Here is a 25,211-nt window from a genome sequence, read left to right as displayed (position 1 = left end):
ATCCCTTTAAAAAGGGACAATAGAATACTTCCAGCTTCTCGTGAAAGCAATTATTCAAACTAATTTGGCTCGATTTTTTTGGCTGGATCATAATTATAGTCACTTCCATCAATATTTTCAAATCATTTGACACAATATATGCTTTCCAATAAAGCACAAGAGGTCTCATTAATGCATTAAAAAACCTCACAGTTAACCTTAGTCTAAGTAGTAGTGAAAACATACGCTGAGGTCTTGTATGGCTACATGCAGGGCTAGCAATAATATGCCCTACATTCCTGCGAATGAAAACAAGGGAAACCCAAGGAATGCTTCCATTAAGATATATTCAACTGAAGTCTCCAAGATTTGATTAATCAATGTGTTTAATTTTTTTTTTTAAAACAGACTATGTGGCTTTCAAGGCAATATTCACAAAAGCAAAAAGAAACTGTGAAGAAATTGTGTAATCAGAGTAAGTCTACGTATCACCTGTCAGGCACACTGCACCTGGAAACAGTAGACTACCATTGGGCAAATTAGATTATGGCATTCTCTTTCGTGAACAAAAAGAAATCCTCTATACAAGGAAAATTAACACAGGATTAGCAGCGTAATGTAAACATCAGAGGGATTTTTTGAGTAATTTATTCACAAGGAGAACGCTAACCAGTATCTTCCAGGAGGAATGTTTGTGTGGAGAAGTCATTCACTCATTGAATTAAGACTTTCAGATTAACACAAACGTCATTTCTAACTTGTACAATATCTGGGCTAAGGAATTTGTATTAAATCAAGAATATCTGCAGTTATTGAGTCAGGTTTATCACACAGCTACCCCAACAACAGTTTCCCTCAAAGGCATTCTTTAAAAATTGCGCAAAACACGTCCAATTTCCGGCTATAAAGCATGTCCTAGCACACGTTCTTTAATAGAAAGGAAACAAGCACTGGCATACATACATAAGGCATCTTTTCTTTTAGCATGTTCTTCATGTTGTATGCTAGATGATGACTGCAACATTTGTAACGCACAAAGAAATGTTTCCTACCTTAGGGGCTCTTGCATGTTTCCCACATCGCGCATCTTTCACAAAGCTGACATCTAACAGTTCGGATTCCTGCACCTGATAGAAAAAAAAAGGGGGGGGGAGGGGGGAAAGCTCATGATTTAAACTGTACTATACAAATGGTACAATTACATCCATTTCATTGCGTTTCTTGATATTACCTTACCGAAAACTACCTTGCAGTCGGGTTCTGAATATGCCTAAGTAAAGTCTAAGCTCAAAGCAAAGCTACCTGTAATTACAAATAATTAGGACTATCTATCAGGCAGTTCAGAGATGAGCGAGTCTGTAATCCGGTTCATGTCGAAATCACAAAGTGGAGGAAAAGCTGCTCTAAAAGACCCCATCAAGCCCTCATCCTTACAGAAGTGCTGTTCTCGAGGGCCACGTTCTCCAGAACATGCTTAAGTCCTGCTGAAAATGTCCACTGCCTGTATAACAAATGAATTTAAAAAGGGCTTTTAAACACGGCATTCTAATTTGATTTAAGAAATGCAGAACTAGTCTATGGTGGCAGAGTAAACTTGCCGGGTATCTTATGCAGCTGTCTGGATTTCTAATTATCCCCATGACGCTCCAAAGATCACAACAGTTTAACGAGTTCTAGTATTCTCCAACTATTGAATATGGACAAGGGTGGGATTCAAAAATTTTAACAATCGGTTCTGTGGGCGTGGCCTAGGTGGTGGACGTGCCTTGGTGGTCATGTTACTGGCTGGGCGTGGCCAACTCAACGCATCTCCTCGCCTGGCCTCTCGTGACTGTGGGGATGCTGCAATAGTCGTAAGCGTGAAAAACGGTCATAAGTCACTTTTTTCAGTGCCATTGTAACTTTGAATGGTCACTCCACACAAGCAAAGTACCAGCAAAGGAGGCGAAAAAAACTCCAGAGACGTTCCTGAGACAGGAAGTCTAGTCCTGCCAAGAATGTAATAAGGGTTAACGGAGAGGTAGTTTCTATAAGCAACACCAGAATGTTTCCTTCCTGCCTTCCTTATAGGATTAGGCCAGTAATTTCTTCTAACAACCGGTTCTCCGAACTGCTTAGAATGTTAACAACCGGTTCTAGCGAATAGGTGCAAACTGGTAGAATCCCACTTCTGAATATGGGCAATGCCAATCACACTGAGGATCTTTTTCAATGCTAATAATAAGTTCTTAGTAAGGCTTATTTGCTCTACAGTATATCCAAAACAGGTATCTGAGAGAAATAAACTAGTTGGTGGCAAAGCCCATCCAGCTTGCTTGTTTGTTTCTCATGAAGCATTCCTCAGATTAGTACATATATTTATTTATATTATTGAAATATTCATTTCATAAGTTATCATCTAGTCAATACAACCAAAGTCAGGCAGACCCAAACCAACAATTATTTATTTATTTATGTAGTAAAAGTGTGTTCAATTATCAACATTGTCTTAAAAGTGTATCAAGCATTGTTCAAAGCAGAGTTAGATTTGGAAATGCTTACAAGGCGAGTTATTATTATTATTTTATTTGTCTGCTTAACAAATAAGACTTTCTGTGAATCAAGCATACACTCAAAAGGGCTTTTACCATAGATCTTTACTCATGCATATTTGTAATGAAACAGATGCTTTATCAGATAACTGGCCTAAACTACTTTACTAAAGTATTTAACAGATTTAAAGGTAAATGCTTTGAATTTAAGCCTGGAAAACAGTTGACAACCAAATGATTATGGAGAGTCATCCAGTCATAGTTGTCCCAAAGTTGCTGTTCAAAAGGCAACTGGACTTTATTGGGTTTTTTTCCTTGAAAACATTTTGCTTCTCATCCAAGAAGCTTCTTCAGTTCATTTACTATTCTAATATGTTCTGCTTCTGACTTCCTAACCCTCTTAAAATCATGGTCTTTCTTGTAATTGTTGCTGCAATGGAAGAATCATTCTCTTGTATTGGCCAGTTGAAAGGGTAGAGTGTTTTATTTGCTTTGTTCTTGTTTCGTTTTGTGGAGTCTTTGGTGCACTTTGAGTTTGTGTGATGACCCAGGGTGGAATACAAAATAAATACAGTCACAAGAAACAGGTGAAGCCCCTTTTATTCCTTCACTTTGCTTCCAAGCTCCAAATATCCTTGACTGGAGACAAAAATACTCCCACACAAGCAGTTACAAGAAGGAGGAAATGCCATTTAAATTATAAAGAGTAAAAAACAGTACAAACCAGGCAAGAGAAGGGCTTGAAGATGTCCACAGATACCAGAGCACACACTGGGAAGGACACCAAACTCAGAGAGGAACAGTAAACTAGAGATATTTCCACACTTTGTTTCCAGCACTCGCCCGTACGCATGTCCGTCCTCTTATCCAGTTGTCACAGCTGCCCATGAAGAGGATCAAGGCCCTCTCCTCCCGAGTAGACCACGTCTCTCCCTTATCCTCTCCTCCCTGCGTGCCCTAAGATGGAGAGGGGATGGGCCTGAGTCCTCCTCTGACTGCCCAGCTGGCCCCTGCCCTTCCCTAGCCTCCTCCACAACCTGGGGAGCCACACTTCCACACCCTGTCAGCTGTTCCTCCTCTCCCTCAGAGTCAGTCTCCACCAGGGACATGATAGTTTGGTTGTTTGCTTGCAGATATTTCGTTAGCCAACTAGGTAAATTAATTAGTGCGAGAGAATGCGGGCTTTGCTCCCTGTTTATTATAGACATTCATGTAGAAATAATCCTTGTTCCTTGGTGGAGATTTGCCTACGGGCACATTTCTCCCATTTGCATGCTCTCTCAAGTATCTGGCACTCATGTGTGATTCCAAAAGAAGAATGTCCATGGAGATTCTTAGTTATCCAAGTCATGGTTGCCCCAAAGATGGACTTTGCTTTCCCTTGAAGACATTTTACTTCCCATCCAAGAAGCTTCTTCAGTTCTGACTGAATGGTGGAAGATGGAAGGATTTATTTTTCATGCGGTGATCTGGTTGTCAGCAAAAAGAGCTATTGAGGCCACTTGGAGGTTTATCTGTGATCTCAGGGTCACTTAAATAGTGTAAATGGCTGTGGAACATTCTTGGAACTGCTGAAAGGACTGTGTTGTAAGGCATCAATGACTCTCAAAAAGAGTGCTAATGACCAGATGGACCGCAAGGAATATAAACCCTTCCTTCCTCCACTATTCAGTCAGAACTGAAAAAGCTTCTTGGATGAGAAGTGAAATGTCTTCAAGGAAAAACAAAGTCCAATTGCCTTTTGAAAATGCAGTTTTGGGATATACAAAAGAAGAGAACTTATGTAGGGTTCAATCAAACTCACACTCACCAGCGCTTATGACATTACCTGGTTGAACAATGAAATGTGTGCTATGTATGTGTCTTTGACTTAAGTTTAACAAAACTGAGATTAAAATGAATAATCGGAGAATTACTATCAGTATTTATTTAAGAGTATATATTTAAGAGAATTCATGTGAAGTTGGGCAAAATATTCTGGCACTCATCAAGTGGAATTGAAACCAGAACTTCATAGATCTAGATTTGGTTGAATTATGTATCTTTTGATGTTGGTGGTAAATAATCTTTTGGTGTTTTCATTTTCCTGTCATTGTTCTTCTCAGATGCCATGACTTCTTGGATTCTGATGGGCATCTTCCAGGAAGAGCAAGTGAGAGTTGCTGGTTGATGTATCAGCATAAATCATATTAGACACAGCTCCCTGGGGTTCTTTTATCACTCTTGCAGGCAGCAGGAGTCAAACAGAGAGGATTCAGCAGAATGTACCTGCCCACTGCTCTTTCTTGGATAAGCCAAATTCTTCGCTAATTTGGTTTCTCGCTGCCATTACCTTGGATCAGGTAAAAAAAAGGGTCAATTCCTGACAAACAGCATCTGTCTTCCTTGAACATAAAAAAGCAGCACTCAATGACCTGCGTTTGTCCCTTTTCTTCCTGTTTGGCAGATTGTTTTGGTTTTAAAACAACAAAGCTATTGATATAGCATATGCTGCTGCATTCTAAAAATCAACAGAAGCGTTAAAGCCTAATGCTGTTAGGCTCCATGGCTCCTCTTGTGAAATGAAATGGGGAGCAAAAAACGAAAACAAAAAAGAAATCAAAGTGCATTTTTGAATGACTTTTGGATGATAAACCAAATTCTGAGGGACTTTAGTAATAGTAACATTTACAAAATATTCTACACACAGGCACACACACACACACACACACAGAGAGAGAGTATCTATCCTATCTATCTATCTATCTATCTATCTATCTATCTATCTATCTATCTATCTATCTATCTATCTATCTATCTATCATCTCTCACTGCCTGCCTGCCTGCCTGCCTGCCTGCCTGCCTGCCTGCCTGCCTGCCTGCCTGCCTATCTATCTATCTATCTATCTATCTATCTATCTATCTATCTATCTATCTATCTATCTATCTATCTATCTATCTATCTATCTATCTATCTATCTATCTATCTATCTTCTGGATAGCTAGCTAGCTATCATCTTTCATCTATCTGTCTGCCTGCCTGCCTATCATCTATCTGTCTGTCTATCTATTATCTATCTATCTATCTATCTATCTATCTATCTATCTATCTATCTATCTATCTATCTAATTATTTATCATGGTAAATAATTAAATTGTATTAAAATACAATTAACCCCACAAGCCAATGTTTCTAGATTGAAGGAACCTCAATTCAACAACGATTTGTTTTGATAATACTCTTCCTAGGAAATCCTACAGATATGTTGGCAAATCTCTGTGAGCATAATTATTTTTAGGAAATGGTTAAGCCACTGGAGGTTTGTAAAACATCAAGGAGATACAGAGCCTGGAGGAGTTTAAGGAACTTCTTCTAAGAGCAAACTTGCTGTGCAACTGATGTGTGATCTCAGCTCCTAATCTCAAAAGTCTTACAATTTTGTTGTGTTGCTGTCATTCTTCATTCATTCTGTTCTTGGCAGAAGCCAGAGGCTACTGATATCAAATGGAATGGTTTTCACTCTGTCAAGTTAGCTCAGGCGTATAAAAAAGAAAAGGGGTCTTGCTGATTTTAGATGCAGCTCCCTCACGGCTGGTTTTAGAGTGGGAGGGATTAATTAACAGTGGGGTTTTAGACAGAAGTCTAAGGGGAAGTGATCAGTCTATGGATGATGATACCCATCAGATCTATCTTTGAAAAAGGATGTGGTTCATAGATTATTCACAGGTGGTAGAAATGACTCAAAACCATCACACCAATCTGATCGTTCAGAGGCAATGTACAGCGCTTCCAAAACTAGATCAGCTTCTTCAGGGCAAAAAGTATCCCAGCTAAGAGGGAGGGTTATTAATGGTTCCTTCAGCTGGGTGAGATGCCCTCTGCCTTAATGGAAGCAATAGTATGTTTCATGTCAACAATGTCATCCTTGGATCTCTTTCCAATCAACAACTTCAGGTTGGTATCAACCTACCTTGCCTTGCCAATAAAGTTGAGAAGGTTAGGTGGCTGCATTGATTGAGCTGCATTCAATTATCTCTAGAACCTGTTCCTCTTTCCATCTAGGCCCTGCAACCGCTTTTAATAAAATGGATTTAACACAATACATACTTTATGTCAAAGACAGAGCTTACTATTCCTACAATTTTTTAGGAACAGTGAGAACAGCTTCCAAAAAAAGAACTACAGGAATCTTAAAATTGCTCTTACACAGGCAGGCTGAGTCTTACATTAATATGCTAACATAAATAGATTACCTCTATTTTTATTTATATTTTCCCTGTCTTTCTCCTCCACAAATATTTCTTTTGGTAGAAACCACTATTTCCTACTTTTGTCCTAAACTCTCTCCTTTCTTTTCATGCATCATAATAATAATAAGTATATTCCAGATAAGTTTTTTTTAATTTTTCTTATTATTTTAATATACATGGTATCTTAATTTCATTTGGCATGCTTAGAGCTTCTTCTCCTCCTCCTTCACCTCCTCATTTACCGCTTTAGGTATTGAGGGAGATACAAAGTTCTGTCTGTTGTTCTTCTAGCAGCCTTAACCATTGTTAATTGATGTTTTTGTGGTGTGTCTTTGATGTTGTCTCTCCATCTTTTGGCAGAAACCATTATTTCTTACTTTTGTACTAAACTAACTCCTTTCTTTTCATGCATCATAAGAATAAGGAGTATATTCCAGATCAGTTGTGTTTTTTCATGTTTTTCTTATTATTGCTTATTGTTCTGAGTCTACCTCGTGTTCTTCAACCTTCTCTTCTTTTTGAATATGCCTTGTACAGTATGGAATCCCAAGACATCCTCTCCAAAGGAGCAAACTACTTTAATGGCTGTTTTTGTATGCAGTCTAGGACTGGTTCTATGCCAATTCTTTCTCTAATGGTCTCATTTCTGAATTTATTTCTTCTGGTCACTCCAGCAGCTTTTTTCAAACATCTCATTTCAGTGAGAACTAACTTTCATTTATGTTTTACGGTAAGTGTTCATGTTTGGCACTGGTAAACATAGGGTAGGGATGAATGAGATGCTTCTTTGTGCTGATCGGTACTGCCTTATCTTGTAGGAGTGGTGCTGGCTGTCCCAATACTTGGTTTGTTTTATTGCATTATGTGTTAATCTCTTTGTCCATTTTACCATCTTCAGTGAATGTTGTTCCTAGATATTTGAAGTTTGATGCTTGTTTTATGCTTGTTCCCCCTATTGCTATGTTTACTGTATGGTTTTGCCATAACTTCTGCTTTCTCTTTGCTGATTCTCATATTATTTGTCTTGTATTCTTGGTTCATGGCTATAAGATGTTGTTGCAGTTTCTTAGCTGCACTTGCTATCAATGCCTGTTCATCTGCAAAGAGTCATTCGTTGATATTATTTCCATTCTTGGCTTTGACTAAATTCAAAAAAATTAACTTAGTAAATTCAATTAAAGATCGTTTTAACTCCTATTTCTTTCCATTTCCAGTACTCCCTCTAGGTTTTACCTATTTTGGACTCTAACTATACCGTGTGCAATATTTTGCTCCTTGGCCGTAAGTAAATCTTAACTACCGTCATTTCAGAAACTGTGCTTCAGCTGAAGGCATATGCAGAGTGCTTTTACCTTCCGGTGGGGTAATCAAAACAGCAGCTACTCTTTGAGGGAGAAAATCCCAACTCAAATCATAATGCCCAGGAAGCTCAAACCACAACTCATTTGATTAGGTGCTGGGGGGGAAACATCCCAATTGAGGGGGAATATGACTTGAATGCGGATCAGGAATTCTCTTGCTTCCTCTCATTGTTCCCAGCAAAGCAGATCTGAGAGGCGGGGGAAGGATGGATCCTAAAGTTCACGAAATATGTACTGCTCTGCCAAATAGATTGCATAGAGTCCTGTACACAAACCTTTTTAATCAAATGGCTATTTTCAGGAACCTTTCAGTAATAGAGGATAGGAATTATTGGAGGAAATCCAAATGGGGGACACGTGCCTGAGACATGAAGATTTATTACGGATTCTGCATGCGTTTTTGATTCAAAATATATGTGAATACTGCTTATTAAAAATGGCTGTGTTTCTGCAGAAATTATAATACCATTCCCTCTGATCCGTGATCAAAATAGCACCTGAGAAATCAAGAAACAGTTGTGTTTTAAAAAATAGGCATATGCTTCACTGTCTAAGCAAAAGTAACAGATTTCTAAGTAAATATAGGCTGTTCTCATTGTGATGGCAATTGGAACCAGAACTGTCATGGCTAAGCGGTGTGGTAATAAAGTGTCATGTCACATGACCACGTTGCTTAGAGACGGCAATACGGGAAGATCTGATTGCTGTTGTAACCCCAAGACATGGCAGAAGTGAAGTGAAAAGTGATAGGATTCCTAGGTAAGGAGCCTGGGGTGGGTTGTTTTTTTGTGTGTGTGAGAACTTTAAGCACCACATAATGATAATAAAGAGGTGCTTCCTCAGAATGCTCAAATAAAAGTATGGTATCACTGAGCAGTTATATTACTTACTTATAACTATCCTTTTTTTTAATCTACTGCAACTCATTAACTTAATATGAATCACATTTAGTTAAGTTGATCGTACCGGATCCTGTCAATTTCTGTTTTAAAAAATGAAGAGCCTTGAAGGAAGTCCAAGGCCTCAATATAGTTTAGATGTTTCCACTGCAGGAAAATACGACTTCTAGGGCTGTTCTGTGCTTTGGGGTATGTAAGTACTTCCTTTCACACAATCCTGGGAGAAAAGATATGCTTTCTTTACAGTGTTGTAGACCAATGTTATGTTTGTGCTTTTGTGTATTCTGAAACACTGGCACATTTGTAGTGCGTTCCCTCTTTTAGAAGTGCATCAGTATAAAACATTCAAGTGCAATCTTGCTCTTCTACAATCTTAGAACTCAAGCTCCTTTACTGTGCCAGTGTTTTAAAGCATATTTTCTGGACTGGCATTGGCCATGAAACAATTAAATCTATTGAGATAAATGCATTTTATACACCTACCTGAACAATCCTGAATACTTAAGAGACTTAAGTACCTTGTCTTTCCACATTATGTCAAATAAAAAAGGTGGACAGATACATAGCAAAGAATAAAAAAGCAATTCAGATTTTTTAAATAACCAATTATTAAACACAAGGTGGTGACCGCTATTAACAGCATTCATTCCATAAATGTCATATTTCAGATCTCAGCTTTTACTGCAGTTTTCCAAACTTCAGCCTACAGACATTTTTTAATTCCTATTTTTCATTCTATGCCTATTTAGCACTCCCTCCCACGCATGTAGCACAATGCTGCAAATTGGCTGTTTATAGAGAATTATACTGTAAAAGTTAAAATTCCATTCCAAAAGGTTATAAGATGTCATTCAAAGGAACTTTAATCCAGAGCATAATAATACATGCTTATAAATTATGAGCCAAGTTTTTAAAATTATCTGCTCAACCTCTTTATAGTGAAAGGTAATTTCTCATTCTTTACAAGTTTGTGTTTTTAAACTTACTCTTTCTTGAGCTCCCAAGGTATTCGGTGAGATTGTGTCATGTTACTTGAGAAAATGGCATTTGGAGATGAAGATGATCATCCTGTGTCAGTATTAAGAAAGTGGAATTGCCTCAAAATGTTCCATACAGTCCCTACCATACATTTTTTATCACAGGGAATTTCTTCCCCAAACCCTAAAAACTTTAACCTTAGACTGTCTACTATTGACCTCACCCCTTTCCTAAGAGGTCTGTAGGGGGCGTGCCTACCGTCCCTGTCCTATTGTTTCTTTTATTTTTTATTTTTCTTATATGTATACCTGTATTCATAACTATGTTTTACTTATACCTATTTATCTTGTAAACAATTGACAAAAATAAATAAATAAAATTAAAATAAAATAAAATATATCCTCAGTTAATAAACGTAATTGATTTCCTACATGACTGTGTGGTACACAAGCTGTACAGTCAAGACCTGGCTCCTGGGCACGCTAACATAAATGTAACATGCTCCAAAATGTTTTACTTCTACCTAAGCATGTTAATGAAGTTGAATGAATGCACTTTTTTCTGACTGCTTCCCACTCAGAATAATTTTCTAGGCTCACCTTATTACTTGGGGAAATTAATAGAATATACTGCAAGAAAGTAAAACATGTAATATTAATAAGGTTTAGGCATAAGTGTGCTAGAAATAACAATGCAGTCTCTGAGACAGTCTGTTCACACAGTGCATTTTTAAACACATAATAGTGATAGAAAATAGGCCTGATTGAAATATCAGATAGCTCCTTCAATTTGACGAAATGTGAATCAAGTTATCCCATTGAAGTAGATCCACAAAGGACCAAATCATAGCACTTTACAGATTTCATGACTTTGCTGATGTTTCTGGGATAATTACAAGTTCATCTCCAGGTAGGAGAAGTTGATGGCCCTTTGAGATAAGTAGATCAATGAAAATCACCATCTCATTAAATTCTCAGTCTAACAAAAAGCTTTTTAGGAGTGGCAAGCCAAAGGTTTTTTACTTCATTCATTTTTCCAGCTGTCAAAACATTTTTATTTGGTTAGCCATAAGCCTTAACTTTACTTTCTTGAGCTAATAGAACAATATCATTTTGTGCTTGTTCTGCTAACACAACCAGAAGTTTGATTTGAGCCTTATCTGATCAATCTAGTAAGCACTCCTGGATCAAATCTTACACTTACATTCCACTGACATTTCGATCAAGGTTAAAAATCAATGAGCTTGTGGTAATAATGATAAAAGTTGCACCCTAAATGTTTAGTGTCTTTAATAATAAAACTGGCAAGATGACTAATGTTATTTGCTCATCTTTCCCTGTGTCCAACCTCTTTCATTGTTATTCCTTCATACTGATAATGGCATCTAGTTTGACTTGAGACCATCTTGATTATATGACTGCATCACTGAACTCCGAATTAGAGTTATTTGTATATCATAATCTTAAATCAGAGGGCCACAAGCTGCCATTGGCTGTTAATCATGATGCCACCTAAGGCTAGAATATGTCATGCAGGTTTTTAAGATCTTTATACTCTTAGTTTACGTAACAAACAAGGAGTGTTCAATGATAATTGCTGAGTTGCTATTTAACCTCATTGGGATGTTGCAGAATTGTGCCATCTGATACATTCTAAAAGTGACACCTTCTAGACTTGTTATTCTATAAATATGCCAGAGTTTGTGGGTATACCTGACTCTTTTTCACATAGGATGATACTAAGTCACTGATTTTAGAATATACTTCTTGAGAAGTAGTATGCTGGGACTTACACTTCTGAATAACATGCACAGTGGGTGTTTTTTGCACTTCTGAACGAAGCTCTTTTACTGCATTTGATTTGTGTCCAGAAAAACGTTTCCTGCCAGAGGGTTGTTTTGTCTCAACTTAACAATGAGGAACTTCTCAATGTTTTTCTCAAAAGCATAAAATATCTGCTTCAAAAGATCTGAGAAACTTATGGTAGCTAGACAGGAAATACTGTATACAGTGGAAATAGCTCTGCCAAGTACTGTTTAAGATTTCTTAGGAAATTCTGAACCTTGCTTTTATCTAATTCAGGTTTTGTGCCTGCTGCTGCCCTCGCTTTATTATAAGCATGGCATCGTTGCCAGACACTGCAGTACTTTCAAAACAAGTCCAATGTATTGACACCTCATCTCAAGAAAGAAAAATTGTTTTGGCAGTTCTACTTCCAGGAGGTAATTGCTAGGGGATAAAAGTGCTTCGTTGTTAGCCAAATATGAGATGGAAATTTTCAAAAACAAATAATCAGACATTCTTCTAGAAGCAGCTTCAGTCCCAAACCATTTTTTAAAAGTCCTGGAAATGAAAGAGTACTCGCGATGCAAATAAGATGATGGATGAACACCTAAAATGTTATACAATTCTCTGGCTCCAGGTGTAATTACATTGGACACTATGAAATAGGGAGGATGCCTTCAGCCAAAGCTCTGCATATGCCATCTATTTACAAGGAATGGTTATTTGATATACGCCTTTGTTGCTGAACCTGTTTTTCAAAAGGGCCATAAACTACAGTCATAACAACAGCACACATATGCATATATATGTGCAGTGCAGAACATTTTGCACTTACTCAGTATAAGATCAATCATTACCAAATGTCATTATGAACATACAGGGGAAAATAACTGTGCATTCCATCATATTATTCTACAGTAGACTTTCCGGATACAATATACTGTTAATTTAAAGGATGGTTAATTCATATTGGGAAGTGTTTATGAGTACAATAAACCCGATATGTGGCAAATGTTGGTTTTCATCAAAACCACAAAGCAGTTTTTCTAGAAGCTTTATGTTCCCATTATTGGAAGGACCCTATATATCTCATAATCTAACAGAATTCAATAGCATCCCTCCATACATGCTCTCACAACTATCTAAGCATATGACTGTAAGGACATAAGTGGCTCTTCATCTTAGCTAGTCAGTGCAATACTGAGTAGCTATAGTGTTAGCTGTAAGGAAATGTCACCAGTTAGCCAGGATTCATAGCCTTTTAATCTAATATGTATAACAATGACAATCAACGTACATTCACCTCACATGGACACCCTTATACAATTCTTGAGCAGTAAATAATTAAGATGTCAAAAATCATGAAGGAAAAAAAACCAACCCTGGTCCCCTCCTTCTTTCTACTTATGTGAGAATACAGCTTACAAACCACTTTGTTAAGAACTAAGGTTCAGGTTGGTCTAGTAATGGTTAAGACACCAGGCTAAAGCAGGAAACCCAGAGTTCAAATCCCGCGTTAGCCATGAAGCCCAGCTAGGTGACTTTGGGCCATTCATTCTTAGCCCAACCTACCTCACAGGGTGGTTGTTGTGGGTTTAAATAGAAGGAAGTAGATGTGTTGGATACCCCCACCTTGAGTTATTTGTATAAATAATGACGGTGGAAAGGAAGGAAGGAAGGAAGGAAGGAAGGAAGGAAGGAAGGAAGGAAGGAAGGATCAGTTCAGTAACCCAGAGCTAAGCACTGAATAGAAAGAAAAGAAAATAAGTTCAACAAACCAAAACTAAGAGGCATATGGTAGGCTGAATATGGAGTCATTTTGATGAAACCCTCCAACTTTTCCTTTCTAAGAACTCAAGTGGCATATATGAAAACATTGCATTATCTTTTTACTTGCTGTTTAAGTAACATGCTTCACCGCTAACCTTAAACACAGACCATACTGCTTGGCACAAGAAAGATGTGCACCTCTCTAACCAAAAGTGACAGGAGTCTATTATGTAAAACATTTTCTGTAGCGATCAGGAACTCTTAGAAAACAGAGTGGACTAAATCTAGTGTGGGGAAGAAGCTGGCAAAAGAAAGATGGATTTTGAAAATAGGTAGGCCCGGAATGGTGAATACATCCCTACGAGACACCTGGGAAATGGCTTAAAGCATTGCCATCTACTCCATCATAAGACCATTTCCCTTCTGATCATGTGATTCAGCCAAAATTTATGCAACCCACCCAGTACCTCCCAATGTGTGCATACACACAGTGCGGCCGGTGCTGTCAAAGGTATTGGAAAGAATCCCAGATGCAATCCTTTTAATGCTTCCTTATCCTGTTTCAATTAAAAATCAAAATGCCAGGAAGTAGCAGGTTATTACTTGTTGTTTGTGTTTTGAATAAAAGCCAAGTTTCAAATGGCTTTACCCTGAGTGGCAACCCTGAATTTTTCAAAACAAATGCATAACATCAAGCAATATGATAAAAGTCAAAACTCAGAATCTTTTGTTCAAGCAATTAATTATTTAGCAACAGAAACATTCTGATTATTGGAGCTATTAATAATTGTCAGGTAAGAAATGCAATAGGTACGTCTTATTTGTCCACTGTTTTTTAAGTAGTGAAAATCCCTACTAAATAAATACTCATGCCAAGGAGCTGTGGTGGTGCAGTGGCTAGAATGCAGAACTGCAGGTTAATTCTGCCAACTGCCAAGAATTCAATTCTCACCAGCTCAAGGTTGACTTAGCCTTCCATCTTTCTGAGCTCAGTAAAATGACGACGCAGATTGTTGGGGGCAATATGCTGACTCTGTAAACCGCTTAGAGAGGGCTGTAAAACACTGTGAAGCAGTATATAAGTCTAAGTGCTACTGCTATTGCTATATTCTTTTCCTTTTTGAAGTTCCACCAGTAAAGGAAAGCAATGTGCAGATTTTGGAGGTTGTGGAATGGCAAAAAAATTGCTTGTTATTTAATTTAAGATAATGTTTCTTCGTTTTACTATGATACAGTGCTGAAAAAGATTTAGCATCCCATCACTTAAAGTGAATTGGCTGGGTGGGGTGGGGATATGTCTTTGAATGTAGGGTTTTTTGTGCAAAATGAAGAAAAAGGGCAGGATGCCCTCAAGAACATTCAGATGAAAGTGTATCAGATGAAAAAGATCAGTTTTGATTTGAGATTTTTATGATAGTTTCTTCTAGCATAACCAATATGCATCAGTACCGGGGTACTTCAAAAAATTCTATCATTTTAAGCACACAAGGACAGGAGCCATATTCTTAAAGAACAGCAATATGTTTCCAATGGAAGAAAATATAACAGCAAAAATATTCGTAAGAACAGAATTCAAAATCTCATTAAAGTTATAATCTGGGAGAATAAAATGGCCTTTGTGGTAACAAGAAAAGGGTTCAAAATACTTTGATCAATTAGCATTACATATCGTTTATAAAATAAAACACATGGTGAAAAAATGCTGACAATATCCAATTATCAGATCATGAAAGCTCCTTCTATCCTAAACATATTTGACATTAGTGTAAAACTGTGTTAAAATATCAATGAGCCATTGCAGAAAACTACAAGACAGTTCACATTACAAGATTTCCAGTAACCTCAGGAATTCCTGTTAGCATAAATAGAACACCAGCTATGGGTAGTCAGGTAATTTCATAGCTGCTGCTGCTGAACTAACGAAGAGAAAAAAATTAACCAGTATAATCCTTCAGGGAATGAGTATATGGTGTTTACTGGGGATCAATGAATGGACGCATTCCAACTTTTCCTAACATATGCAGCAAAGAATTGTTCACAAATGTATCATCCAAATTCATAAAGGCTTTGAACTGGGAAGAACTGGGAACAGGGGTGGGTGGGCTTAAAAATTTTTAGCGAAGGGTTGTCTGCCCCGTTGCTGGGTGGGTGTGGCCATGGTGGGTGTGACCTAGTTGGCCTCCTGCACCATGGCGGGGGGGGCGTTTTTGCCCTCCCCAGGCTCCGGAGGTTTTCCTCAAGCCTCCAGGAGGGCGAAAACGGCCTCGCCGGGCTTCGGGGGATCTCTGGAAGCAGGCCCATTTCTAGTCTTCCCGTACTTCCAGGAGGCCCGTATTTCACCCTCCCCAAGTCTCTGTGCGCATCCTGCACTCACCTGCATCCAAAATGGGCCACGTGGGGACTCCTGGGAGGGGAGGGGCAGGGTGGGTGGGGTCAGCCAGGAGTGGGATTTGGAAGTTCTCTGAACTACACAGAATCTTAGCTAGGGGCTCTCCCGAACCCCTGAGGACGCCCAGCAGCCCACCCCTGACTGGGAACTCTGAATGCTGTCCCCATTCCTATCCACAACTCTTTCTATCCTTCCCACTAGGACCTCTGAGCTCTAAACAATGCTAAATCATCTCTCTGCTTTAGCACGAAAGTCGAAGTGATGAAGAGGTAGGGCAAAGTAGCTTGAGAGAAAGTGAAAAGTGTCTTGGGTCTAGAGATTGAAAACAAAGTATAAACCATTTCAAATCTTACCTTTTGACACATCAGAGACAGTAAAGAGGACTTACTTCTCTCTTCCACTGAGATGAAATCAGAGAAGGAATGCAATTTAGGTGAAAAGAGGCAACGCAATCCAGATGTGACAGGCACGGGAAGGATATGTTTTGAAGAGATTCTGCCTTATTTAAATTCACTGTAAGATTGGCTAGGAATTTACTCTTGCAGTGTTCATTATTGTGTTTTTATACCAAGTTAGCACACACACAAATTGCCTTTCTGAAAAGCTGTTGCTTTCTTGTTTCTTTGGTTGGTCAGCTATCTGGCGCTTGATACCTACTACCTCAAGCAAACTGGTCAAAAGAAGCCTCATCAGTCAGTGGCTTGCTGTGTATCAGGCCTTGCTTCCAGCTTTAGAAGAAGCAGGAAATATTCAGCTTTTAGAAATGGCCAAAATATCCTAGAGAAAATGTTGTGTATTAACTCTCCAGTGAACTGTATCTCAGAGGCATCATCTCTTGAGAGCCATCTATCTGGCACCTTCAAGCAGGACTAAACTACTTTCAAAAGAGCTGTGAAATCCATTTGTCACTTGTCAAGGTTAAAAGCTCAACATACACAGAGCACACTGAAATCCATTCCAGGGCTGCAGTTCCCATAGCAGCAGTTAAAAGTACTGGCAAGCGTTTATTATTTACAAGTAGGATTTACTAAGTTCAGATCAAAGGCAAGTCCATTCTTGGGTTTCCTTCCTGAAAGTAACTGAAAAGACCCCTTTTAAGATTCTGCATTCACCAAAACAGACTTCCTCCACATTAATTAGCATGTTAATTAGTTCGTTCTGAGCTACTAAGAGTGTTATCTGCTGGGAAGGATTGCATTTGCATATATAGAATGCATCAACTTAAAAGAAGGTTAAGGTACCATTCCAAAAATGTGGATAAGAACCTTGAGAATTCTTGACAGTGGATAAGCTGGCTGGGGAATTCAAATCTACACCTGTGTAAAGTGACTAGCTTATGGAAGACCGGGCAATGACTTGCAGTTCTATCTTTATACAATTTGAGCAGTAAAAAATTTTTTTCCCCTTTCAAAACTATAAAAAGTAGAAAATGAGGAGAAGCAGAACAATTCTCTTGTTTCTTGTAAAGCAAAACACGAAGTGAAAGGGGTTAAGAAGTATCAGGTACTGATAGTTTCTAATTATTCTCAGAAGGCTCTCTTCATCTTCAACACTGGAAAGCTTTTTCAGAGACGCTGAAGAGGGAATAAACATAGCTGAGAACAGAGTTGTGCCAAAATGCTTTGATCTACTTTTATGCAAACTCAAGTTTTGTTGCCGCCCCATATTCTAATCTGCTGTCCTGTATCCCAGATATGCCACTAGACCTGAGGATGTGAAAGTGTGGTTGAGTCTGTGCTTGTTTTACCCCGGTTGCAGATCTCATGTGCGCTGCTGTTTCTTTTTGAATATGCTGTTTTAATTGTTAGCCGCACCGAGTAATGAACTTGAGTTGGACAGCCTTATAAATTGAAATAAATGAACAATATATCCAAGCAGTGGCATATTCTTTCATTTGAATTTGACATCTCGCCTCCTTAAGATTCCTAGTTATAAATGTGTCTACCTCTGGAAATTTGAGAAAAATATTCTCTGGCATACTGTGTATGTTAATTCCACGGCCAAGTTTATCAAACTATTTCAGAACATCAGCTCCAAGATAGGACAAACTGAAACAAATGGGTCTAAAAATTTAGCATCTTTTTCACCTTCTTTTCCCACCTCATGGTTAGGAATGGAATAAAGAATCCCATGTTTTCGCTCTGCAAGTAAACTAAGTTCTTTAATTTCCTCCATACCTCAGTATGACATAATATTAATGTATAATGAGACTTCCAGTCTATCTGCTCAAAGGATTGCATTCTACAAGTTCTCACTCAACTCATCTTACCGGACACTGAGAAGTTACTGTGGGAACAAATTAGGGGAAGGCATGCAATATTAAATTAAATTATAAAATTAAACACATTAAATTCTTGAATGGAAGATAGAACATAAATTTAGAGAATATATACATTTTAATTAATCACATCTTTTTCCCACTCTTCCTTCCAACTTAGGATTGCTTACAATGTCAAACCCAACCAATAACTGGATCTTTACAACATCCCATTGAGGTTTATGGTTTCCCCAGTTAAAACTTAGCAATGATCTCTACATCAATCTGGTGCCTTCATGCTAGAAGACTGGAGTAACAAAGAAAAATCAGTAACACTTCGTCCAGTCAGATATCATCTTATTATTTTTAAAGGAAAAGCAAAAACTTAAAACACTGCAAAGGGGAAAAAATAGACGCCTCCCAACTGATAGTTTCAATCTTAAATGATTAACACGACTGACAAAGAGAAATGAGATTTATTTGTTTATTAAGCTTTGATTCAATTTCAAATATTATCCTAACATGGCTGAGATATTACATCTTTGGACTTTGCCCATAAATTATTTACCTCCATCAGAACACTTAAAATGCAAAACCGAACAAATTTCCTTTTTCTACTTTCGCTATCGAAGTTTGCATACCAGCCATAAGATAAACAGAAAAGCATTAAGTGTTTTACACAGGATTGTATGCCTTCAATTGTCAAACAAATATTTCTGAGGTCAACATTTGACAGAATTTTGCATTTAAGAACTAGAGACTGAGAAAGCCAGGTTATGGCCCTGAAAGACAGAATGCTGCAAATTACATTGGAGTACAATACCTAATTCTCCATAGTAAATAGGTGGGTTTGCTCGGATACAGTTGTCAAAGCTCAGTACTTTGATGAGGGGACACAAAACAGAGGATCTCACTGCAATTTCAATTCTAAAATCTCAAAGGTTCTATCAATAAGGATATTTTCAATATCTTCTTCTTTCAATTATGTTTTTGCAGCCCACATCTTAACCCACTATTCCAGTGTCAATGGACAATTCTACCCTGCTGACTGTTAAGAAGAAGAAAAAAAAAATCTTTCAGAGAGTTTCATCAAGCATTAATTAGCGACTGTACATATAATCTACTTGTCTTGGAAGAGTGTTAGAAGCAATGTTGCAAAAAAGAGAACTACATATGCTCTTCTTACTATTATTCTAGAGGGGACGCACCAACGTTTCATAAACTAGGTGGAGACCCCACACCTAATCTTCAAATGCTTCCTGGTCCTCAATCAACATCAAAGGAGACTGCACAGTTGTGTAGTCCCTCTTGTATACCATAAGTATATAGTATGTTCAATATATTGACTTATTCAGTATTTCAGGTACACATAGCACTCCACAAGGGTCCATAAATTTTAGAGACTACTCTGTAAAAGCAAACATTAGCCCTGGAAACAGATTAAAAATCATTTGAGATTGGACATGCACAAAACTATATGATTGTCTGGACTTGAAAGGGGAAGAATACCTTTGCTCTGTAACTTTTATTTGGGTATCAACTAATTTGTAAGTGCCAAACAAACTGCAATTTGACTATCCAACGATTCACATCCAAAATGCAGTCACTAACACCAAAAGTAATTTTACTATGCTGATCAAGAGCCATCCAGACAAAATTAAAAATCCTGTCTCTTCAGCATGGAACTTTTTTCAAAGAGTAAATTGAATGTTCCTAATTTTTGCTTCTGTAAGAAACAAGACCTGAATATCCGTCATTTAATGTCCTAATATCTCTTTCAAGATAGTTTTAGCAGTTTTTATGTAACTACATAATGCTGTTTTATTTTCAATGCATTCAAATGTGACACAGTAAATTACCCAGCATTATATCCATTAAAGATCAAACAAGCCAAGTATGTTATCTCTGTAAACTAGCAGAAGCACCTCAATTCTTTATCTACATATCTGGCTCCTAACAATTAGGTTCTGGCAGCCACTGTGCATCCATCTGAGTTTTTCCTACTTTCTGTTTCTAGCAGAGTAATTCTTCCAGTACAATTACTTTTCCTCAATTAACTGAATTCCAAAGCTAGACTGCAACAACTTCAATGCTTAATTCTTTACCTAACACAAATATTTAAGTCTTTCTCTGTGAAACTGTTACATTTAAGAGTGAACAAACTCTGCTAACACTATAAAAATATTTTGCTCTAGACTCCAAACAGCTTGCCCAATCCATGAACATCCACTATCAACACATCAACTATTAATGCCACAACGTGGAGACTTACAAAAGCTTTCTAGAATTAAATTGCACACAAGTTTCAAATGCAAGACTACTTGGCGAACGGTATCACCAAGACCAAAACAAACTATTTGCAACTGCTAATCGTGATGGGCCAAAGAACTGTCAAACTTACTTGACGAAGAGTTTCTTTCAAGAAGTGAATTACATAATCAAAGTGCTATAGAAATAGCAGATACACTACAAGTACCTAGGCTAATAAATCTATGATCAAGATATTTGTCTTTTGGATATCACTGATGTGATGAATATTGCAACTGATTTTCTTTCAAATATAAGAAAATGTATTTATTTATTTGTTTATTTATTTGATTTGTCAATTGCTTACAAGATAATAGGTATAAGTATAAATATGAATAAGAATACAGGAAATAAGTATGAATAAATGGGGACAACAGGACAGGGACGGTAGCCACGATTGTGCACTTATGCACGACCCTTACAGACCTCTTAGGCATGGGGTGAGGTCAATAGCGGTTAGTTTGAGGTTAAATGAGTGGGGGTTAGAGGATGTAACAACAGAGTCAGGTAGTACATTCCAGGCATTGACCACTCTGTTGCTGAAGTCATACTTTCTGCAATCAAGTTTGGAGCAGTTTACATTGAGTTTGCATTTGTTGTGCGCTCTTGTATTGTTGCCGTTGAAGCTGAAGTAGTCACTGACTGGTAGAACATTGTAGCAAATAATTTTGTGCACTATGCTTAAGTCCAACCATAGGTGGCATAGTTCAAGGTTGTCCAAGCCCAAAATTTCAAGCCCGGTGATATAGGGTACTCTGTTGCGAGGAGAGGAATGTAGTACTTACTCTTCTTGTGAAATACTTCTGGACTTGCTCAATTGTATTAATGTCATATTAATGTAAAATTGGTACATTTCAGCTTGCATCAAGCACACTCACATCTATATTAAAAATTCTTTAGGTAGTAAGTCAGTTGAGTATACAATTTTAAATGTTATCAATTTCAAATATACTGCCATGACTCAAATTTTGCTAACACCCAAGGTACACATTTGTTCAACTTCCTTCTAAGCCTTACAGAACTAGTTATTCTCAGTGTTATGGTGTATATAATTCATTACCCTTGTGTTGTGTGACACAGAAGAACTCGGGAGCATCTTCCCAAACAATAAAATAAAGGTCAGTGAAACAAAGTATTGTCACATTATGTTTAATTAAAGAATCTAAAATATACAAAACACTGCTGACTGAAATGGTTTTTAAAGGTGATCCAGGTGCACAGATAGACAATTGATGTATAAGAATGGTTATACAATTGATGTATAAGAATACTTTCTATTGTATATTCACTTGTCTCAGGGGATAATATCTGACATATACAGTACATGGGAGACATTAAACACCAAGTAGATTGATGCTGTTAATAGTGCATTAATTTTTGCTAAAATGGTTCTGTTAAAAGGATTACTTTTATGGGTATTGCAGGATAATTTTTCAAGTCTAAATGTGCTTCCCTTTATCTTATATACACATGACTATATGACTGTAACTTTGTTGCTTGTATCCTTATGATTTTATTGACTTGTTTCCTAGTATGATTTGATTGCTTATTGTACCCTTTGACTATTATTAACTGTTGTACCTTATGATTCTTGATGAATGTATCTTTTCTTTTATGTACACTGAGAGCATATGCACGAAGACAAATTCCTTATGTGTCCAATCACACTTGGCCAATAAAGAATTATGTTCTGTTCTGTTCTGTTCCGTTCCATTCCATTCTATCTTTGTGTGAACCAGCAAGCAGTTTATCTGAGATCTTTTTTCAACTTATTTTCTTGGCCTGAGCTCAAGCTTCTCTTATTTGACTACTGCCTTGTAGCAACTCTTCCTCCTGTCATTCAAGGCCATTTCTTATGTCCTACAAAGCAACCCTATATTAGTGCTTAGGTAAAACTGATTTAAAAGAAGACTTTTTACTTTCTGCCTACTGGAAATAGTGATTCTGCCTCTTCTTCTTTTCTAAATCAAAAAGAAATATTAGAGATTTGTTAAGAAAATAATATGATGATGACTTTAAGGGGATGTAAACCATGTGAAAAACAGGGTGAAGTACTGGAATAAATAGAATTATAATGTCTATCTACAATGTATGTGTGCAACCTCAGGAGATAACGAATATGTGATCATGGGCATGCACTATAATTTTGAACAGGATTCTTCTAATTGTTAAATTGTGATGTGGCAAGATTGAGCTTGTGAATGCCGATCTATTTTCTCTGTTGAACTAACAAATATTGATTCAGGCTGATCGTTTTCCTGATGTGTCAGGTTTACTTAAATGATCAATCATGTTCAAGAATGGATATTTCAGACAAATGCTGCTGAGCAGGGAAAGGGGGAATGATCTTACTCCTTCTTCTAAAGATTTGGGTTTTTTTGGCTAAATAAAGACGTTCTCCAACAATTGAATTATTTATTTTTTAAAAGATGCACTACTTCATGGTATATTCTTGGTACCATTTGTGGTACCTTAGCTCTGAACAATAGAGGCCATAGCATGAACCCTGTCTGTAGACGCCAACAATTTGATTCAAGAGGCAGTGTGATCAGGATTACAGTCAACTCTTTGACCTTCTTCCTACAATATACTTAGTGCAGTCAACCATTTCCAGGTTCATCTCCTTATCAGGAGTACCAGCAAGACAAACATAGCAACTGAGCCAAATCTGTCCCATTATTTGTGGAATACAAAGTTTCAAACTACTTTGCCAAATACCAAGTCTTTAAACCTTGTTCCTTTCCCTTGATCAGTCAGATTTTGTGGTACCTGTGACCACAACAGTGGTATCTCTATAATGGAGGGGCCTTCGGTTTCAGCGTTCTGAGTTTTAGGGGATGGGGGTGGGGACCAGGTAAAGGTGCTTCCATGACATGACTATCTGGATGCAGTTAAAGCTCCATGTGACTGAAGCTGCTGTAAATTGAACAACATTTCTCAGGCTTTAGTTGACAGATCAATTAACTTTTTGAATATTCCTACAACATATAACCTTCCTTTTCATTGTTGCACTTAATCTTCTTGTAAGTCTATGAGCCATACAAGCATCCATATGTCCATATGTGTGCCATGCCATTTTTTTCATACAAAAAAATACTGTATACAAAGTATTGTACACAAAAGACTGCTGTAATAAACCCAATGATATTTATGTTATTATATGAGAGTTCATATAAATATATTTATGTGGCCACAAAGAGAAATAAATATATGTTGGCCATGACACTGTATAGACTATTAGAATACTTTAAAATAATCACCATAAGGGAGAAAGTCTAAAGGGCAATCTAGTATGTTACTTTCTTCAGAGAATAGAGATAGGAGACGCAGGGAAAGGAAAGTTATCTTCATTCTCTTTAAAATGGAGAGATTCAAGAAAACGGCTTTTAATATAAGTTTATTCTTCTATTTTCAAACATAGAAAATCTTTTTATTTGTGCATAGAAAAAATGGCATTGCAGCAGGGGGCCTAAACTCTTTGAGTGACATGCCAACAACGTTCATTTTTAAAAACAAAGTTTTCTCAAACTAGCAATGAAGCCACATGCATTTTTATGGCCTCAAGGCTTTCCTAAGATCAGTGGGAAGATGGCATTGCTCCTAACCTTTGAGAGGGTTTTTTTTTCCTTGCCATAAAAGAGAAGGAGAAGATGGTATCTGAATTAAGTACAATTCACACAATAGCAATATGCCAAGCCTGAGGTAATTCATCGAATTCTCAAGTTGGATCCAGAGCTCCCATGAGCAGCATGCCATTAATAATGAGCTTTGTCTGAATGAAAGAGCCATCTCTAAAGATGAATGCAACATGCTCACAGGTGGGGGGCGGGAGAAAATCAGAAATATAACTTCTCAGTTCTCATCCAAACTTTGAATAAGAATTTCATTTGGCTACCAGCTCACTCCAGAAAAGAATGGGCGCTCTGGGTTAAACCCATGATGATCTATGACTGCAAAAATAAAAATAATAATGAAATGCAAGACTATCTTAATGCAATACAGGTAGTCCTTGACCAACGACCTCAACTCAGCCCAAAATTTCTGTTGCTAAGCGAGACATTTGTAAAGTGAATTTTGGCCCCTTTTATTATCTTTCTTGACACATTTGTTAAGTGAATGACTGCAGATGTTAAGTTAGGAACACGGTTGTTAAGTGAATCTGGCTTCCCCATTTGACTTTTGCTTGCCAGAAGTTTATAAAAGGTGATCTCCGGAACACTGCAACCGTCATAAATATGAACCAGTTGCTAAGGGTCCAAATTTTGTTCGCATGACCATGGAGATGCTGCAGTGGTCTTAAGTGTGAAAAACAGTCATAAGTCTTTTTTTTTTTCAGTGCCGATATAACTTTGAACATTTACTAAACGGATTGTTGTGAGTCGACAGTTATAATGTTTCCTTGCTACCAGAAAGAAAACACCTACTAAGCTTATATAGGTAATCCACGTTTTATGATCACAGTTGGGATTGGAACTTTTGTTGCTAAGCAATGGAGCTTTTAAATGATCCGCACCTGATTTTATATTATTTTGTGCTGCAGTAGTTCACGGAATCACCATGGATGTGAAGCAGTGGTGGGATTCAAAAATTTTTATTACCAGTTCTGTGGGTGTGGTTTGGTGAGCATGGCTTGGCTTGGCTTGATGGGCGTGGCTTGGTGGGCGGTGCAGTAGAAGCATACTGCAAAATCCCCATTCCCTCCCCACCCCACTAACTTGCTTTCAGC

The 25,211-nt window shown here is 37.6% G+C and overlaps 1 protein-coding gene across 4 annotated transcripts in view; it reads right to left on the bottom strand.

Moving 5' to 3' along the window:
• Nucleotides 1-25,211, bottom strand: part of PLCB1 (phospholipase C beta 1) — a 468,720-nt gene that overhangs the window by 325,372 nt on the left and 118,137 nt on the right. For all 4 annotated transcript variants that reach the window (XM_026710475.2, XM_026710474.2, XM_087918907.1 and 1 more), the window contains exon 3: nucleotides 1,032-1,106. In XM_026710475.2, the coding sequence (XP_026566260.1) occupies nucleotides 1,032-1,106 (75 nt within the window). The remainder of the gene's footprint in view (nucleotides 1-1,031; nucleotides 1,107-25,211) is intronic.

The sequence above is a fragment of the Pseudonaja textilis genome, chromosome 1, assembly GCF_049901715.1.
Source record: "Pseudonaja textilis isolate UNSWEBS1 chromosome 1, rPseTex1.2, whole genome shotgun sequence".
In the NCBI taxonomy this organism is placed as follows: Eukaryota; Metazoa; Chordata; class Lepidosauria; order Squamata; family Elapidae; genus Pseudonaja; species Pseudonaja textilis.
The sequence above is the reverse complement of the archived record's forward strand: the minus strand, read 5'-3'. Positions and strand labels throughout refer to the sequence as shown.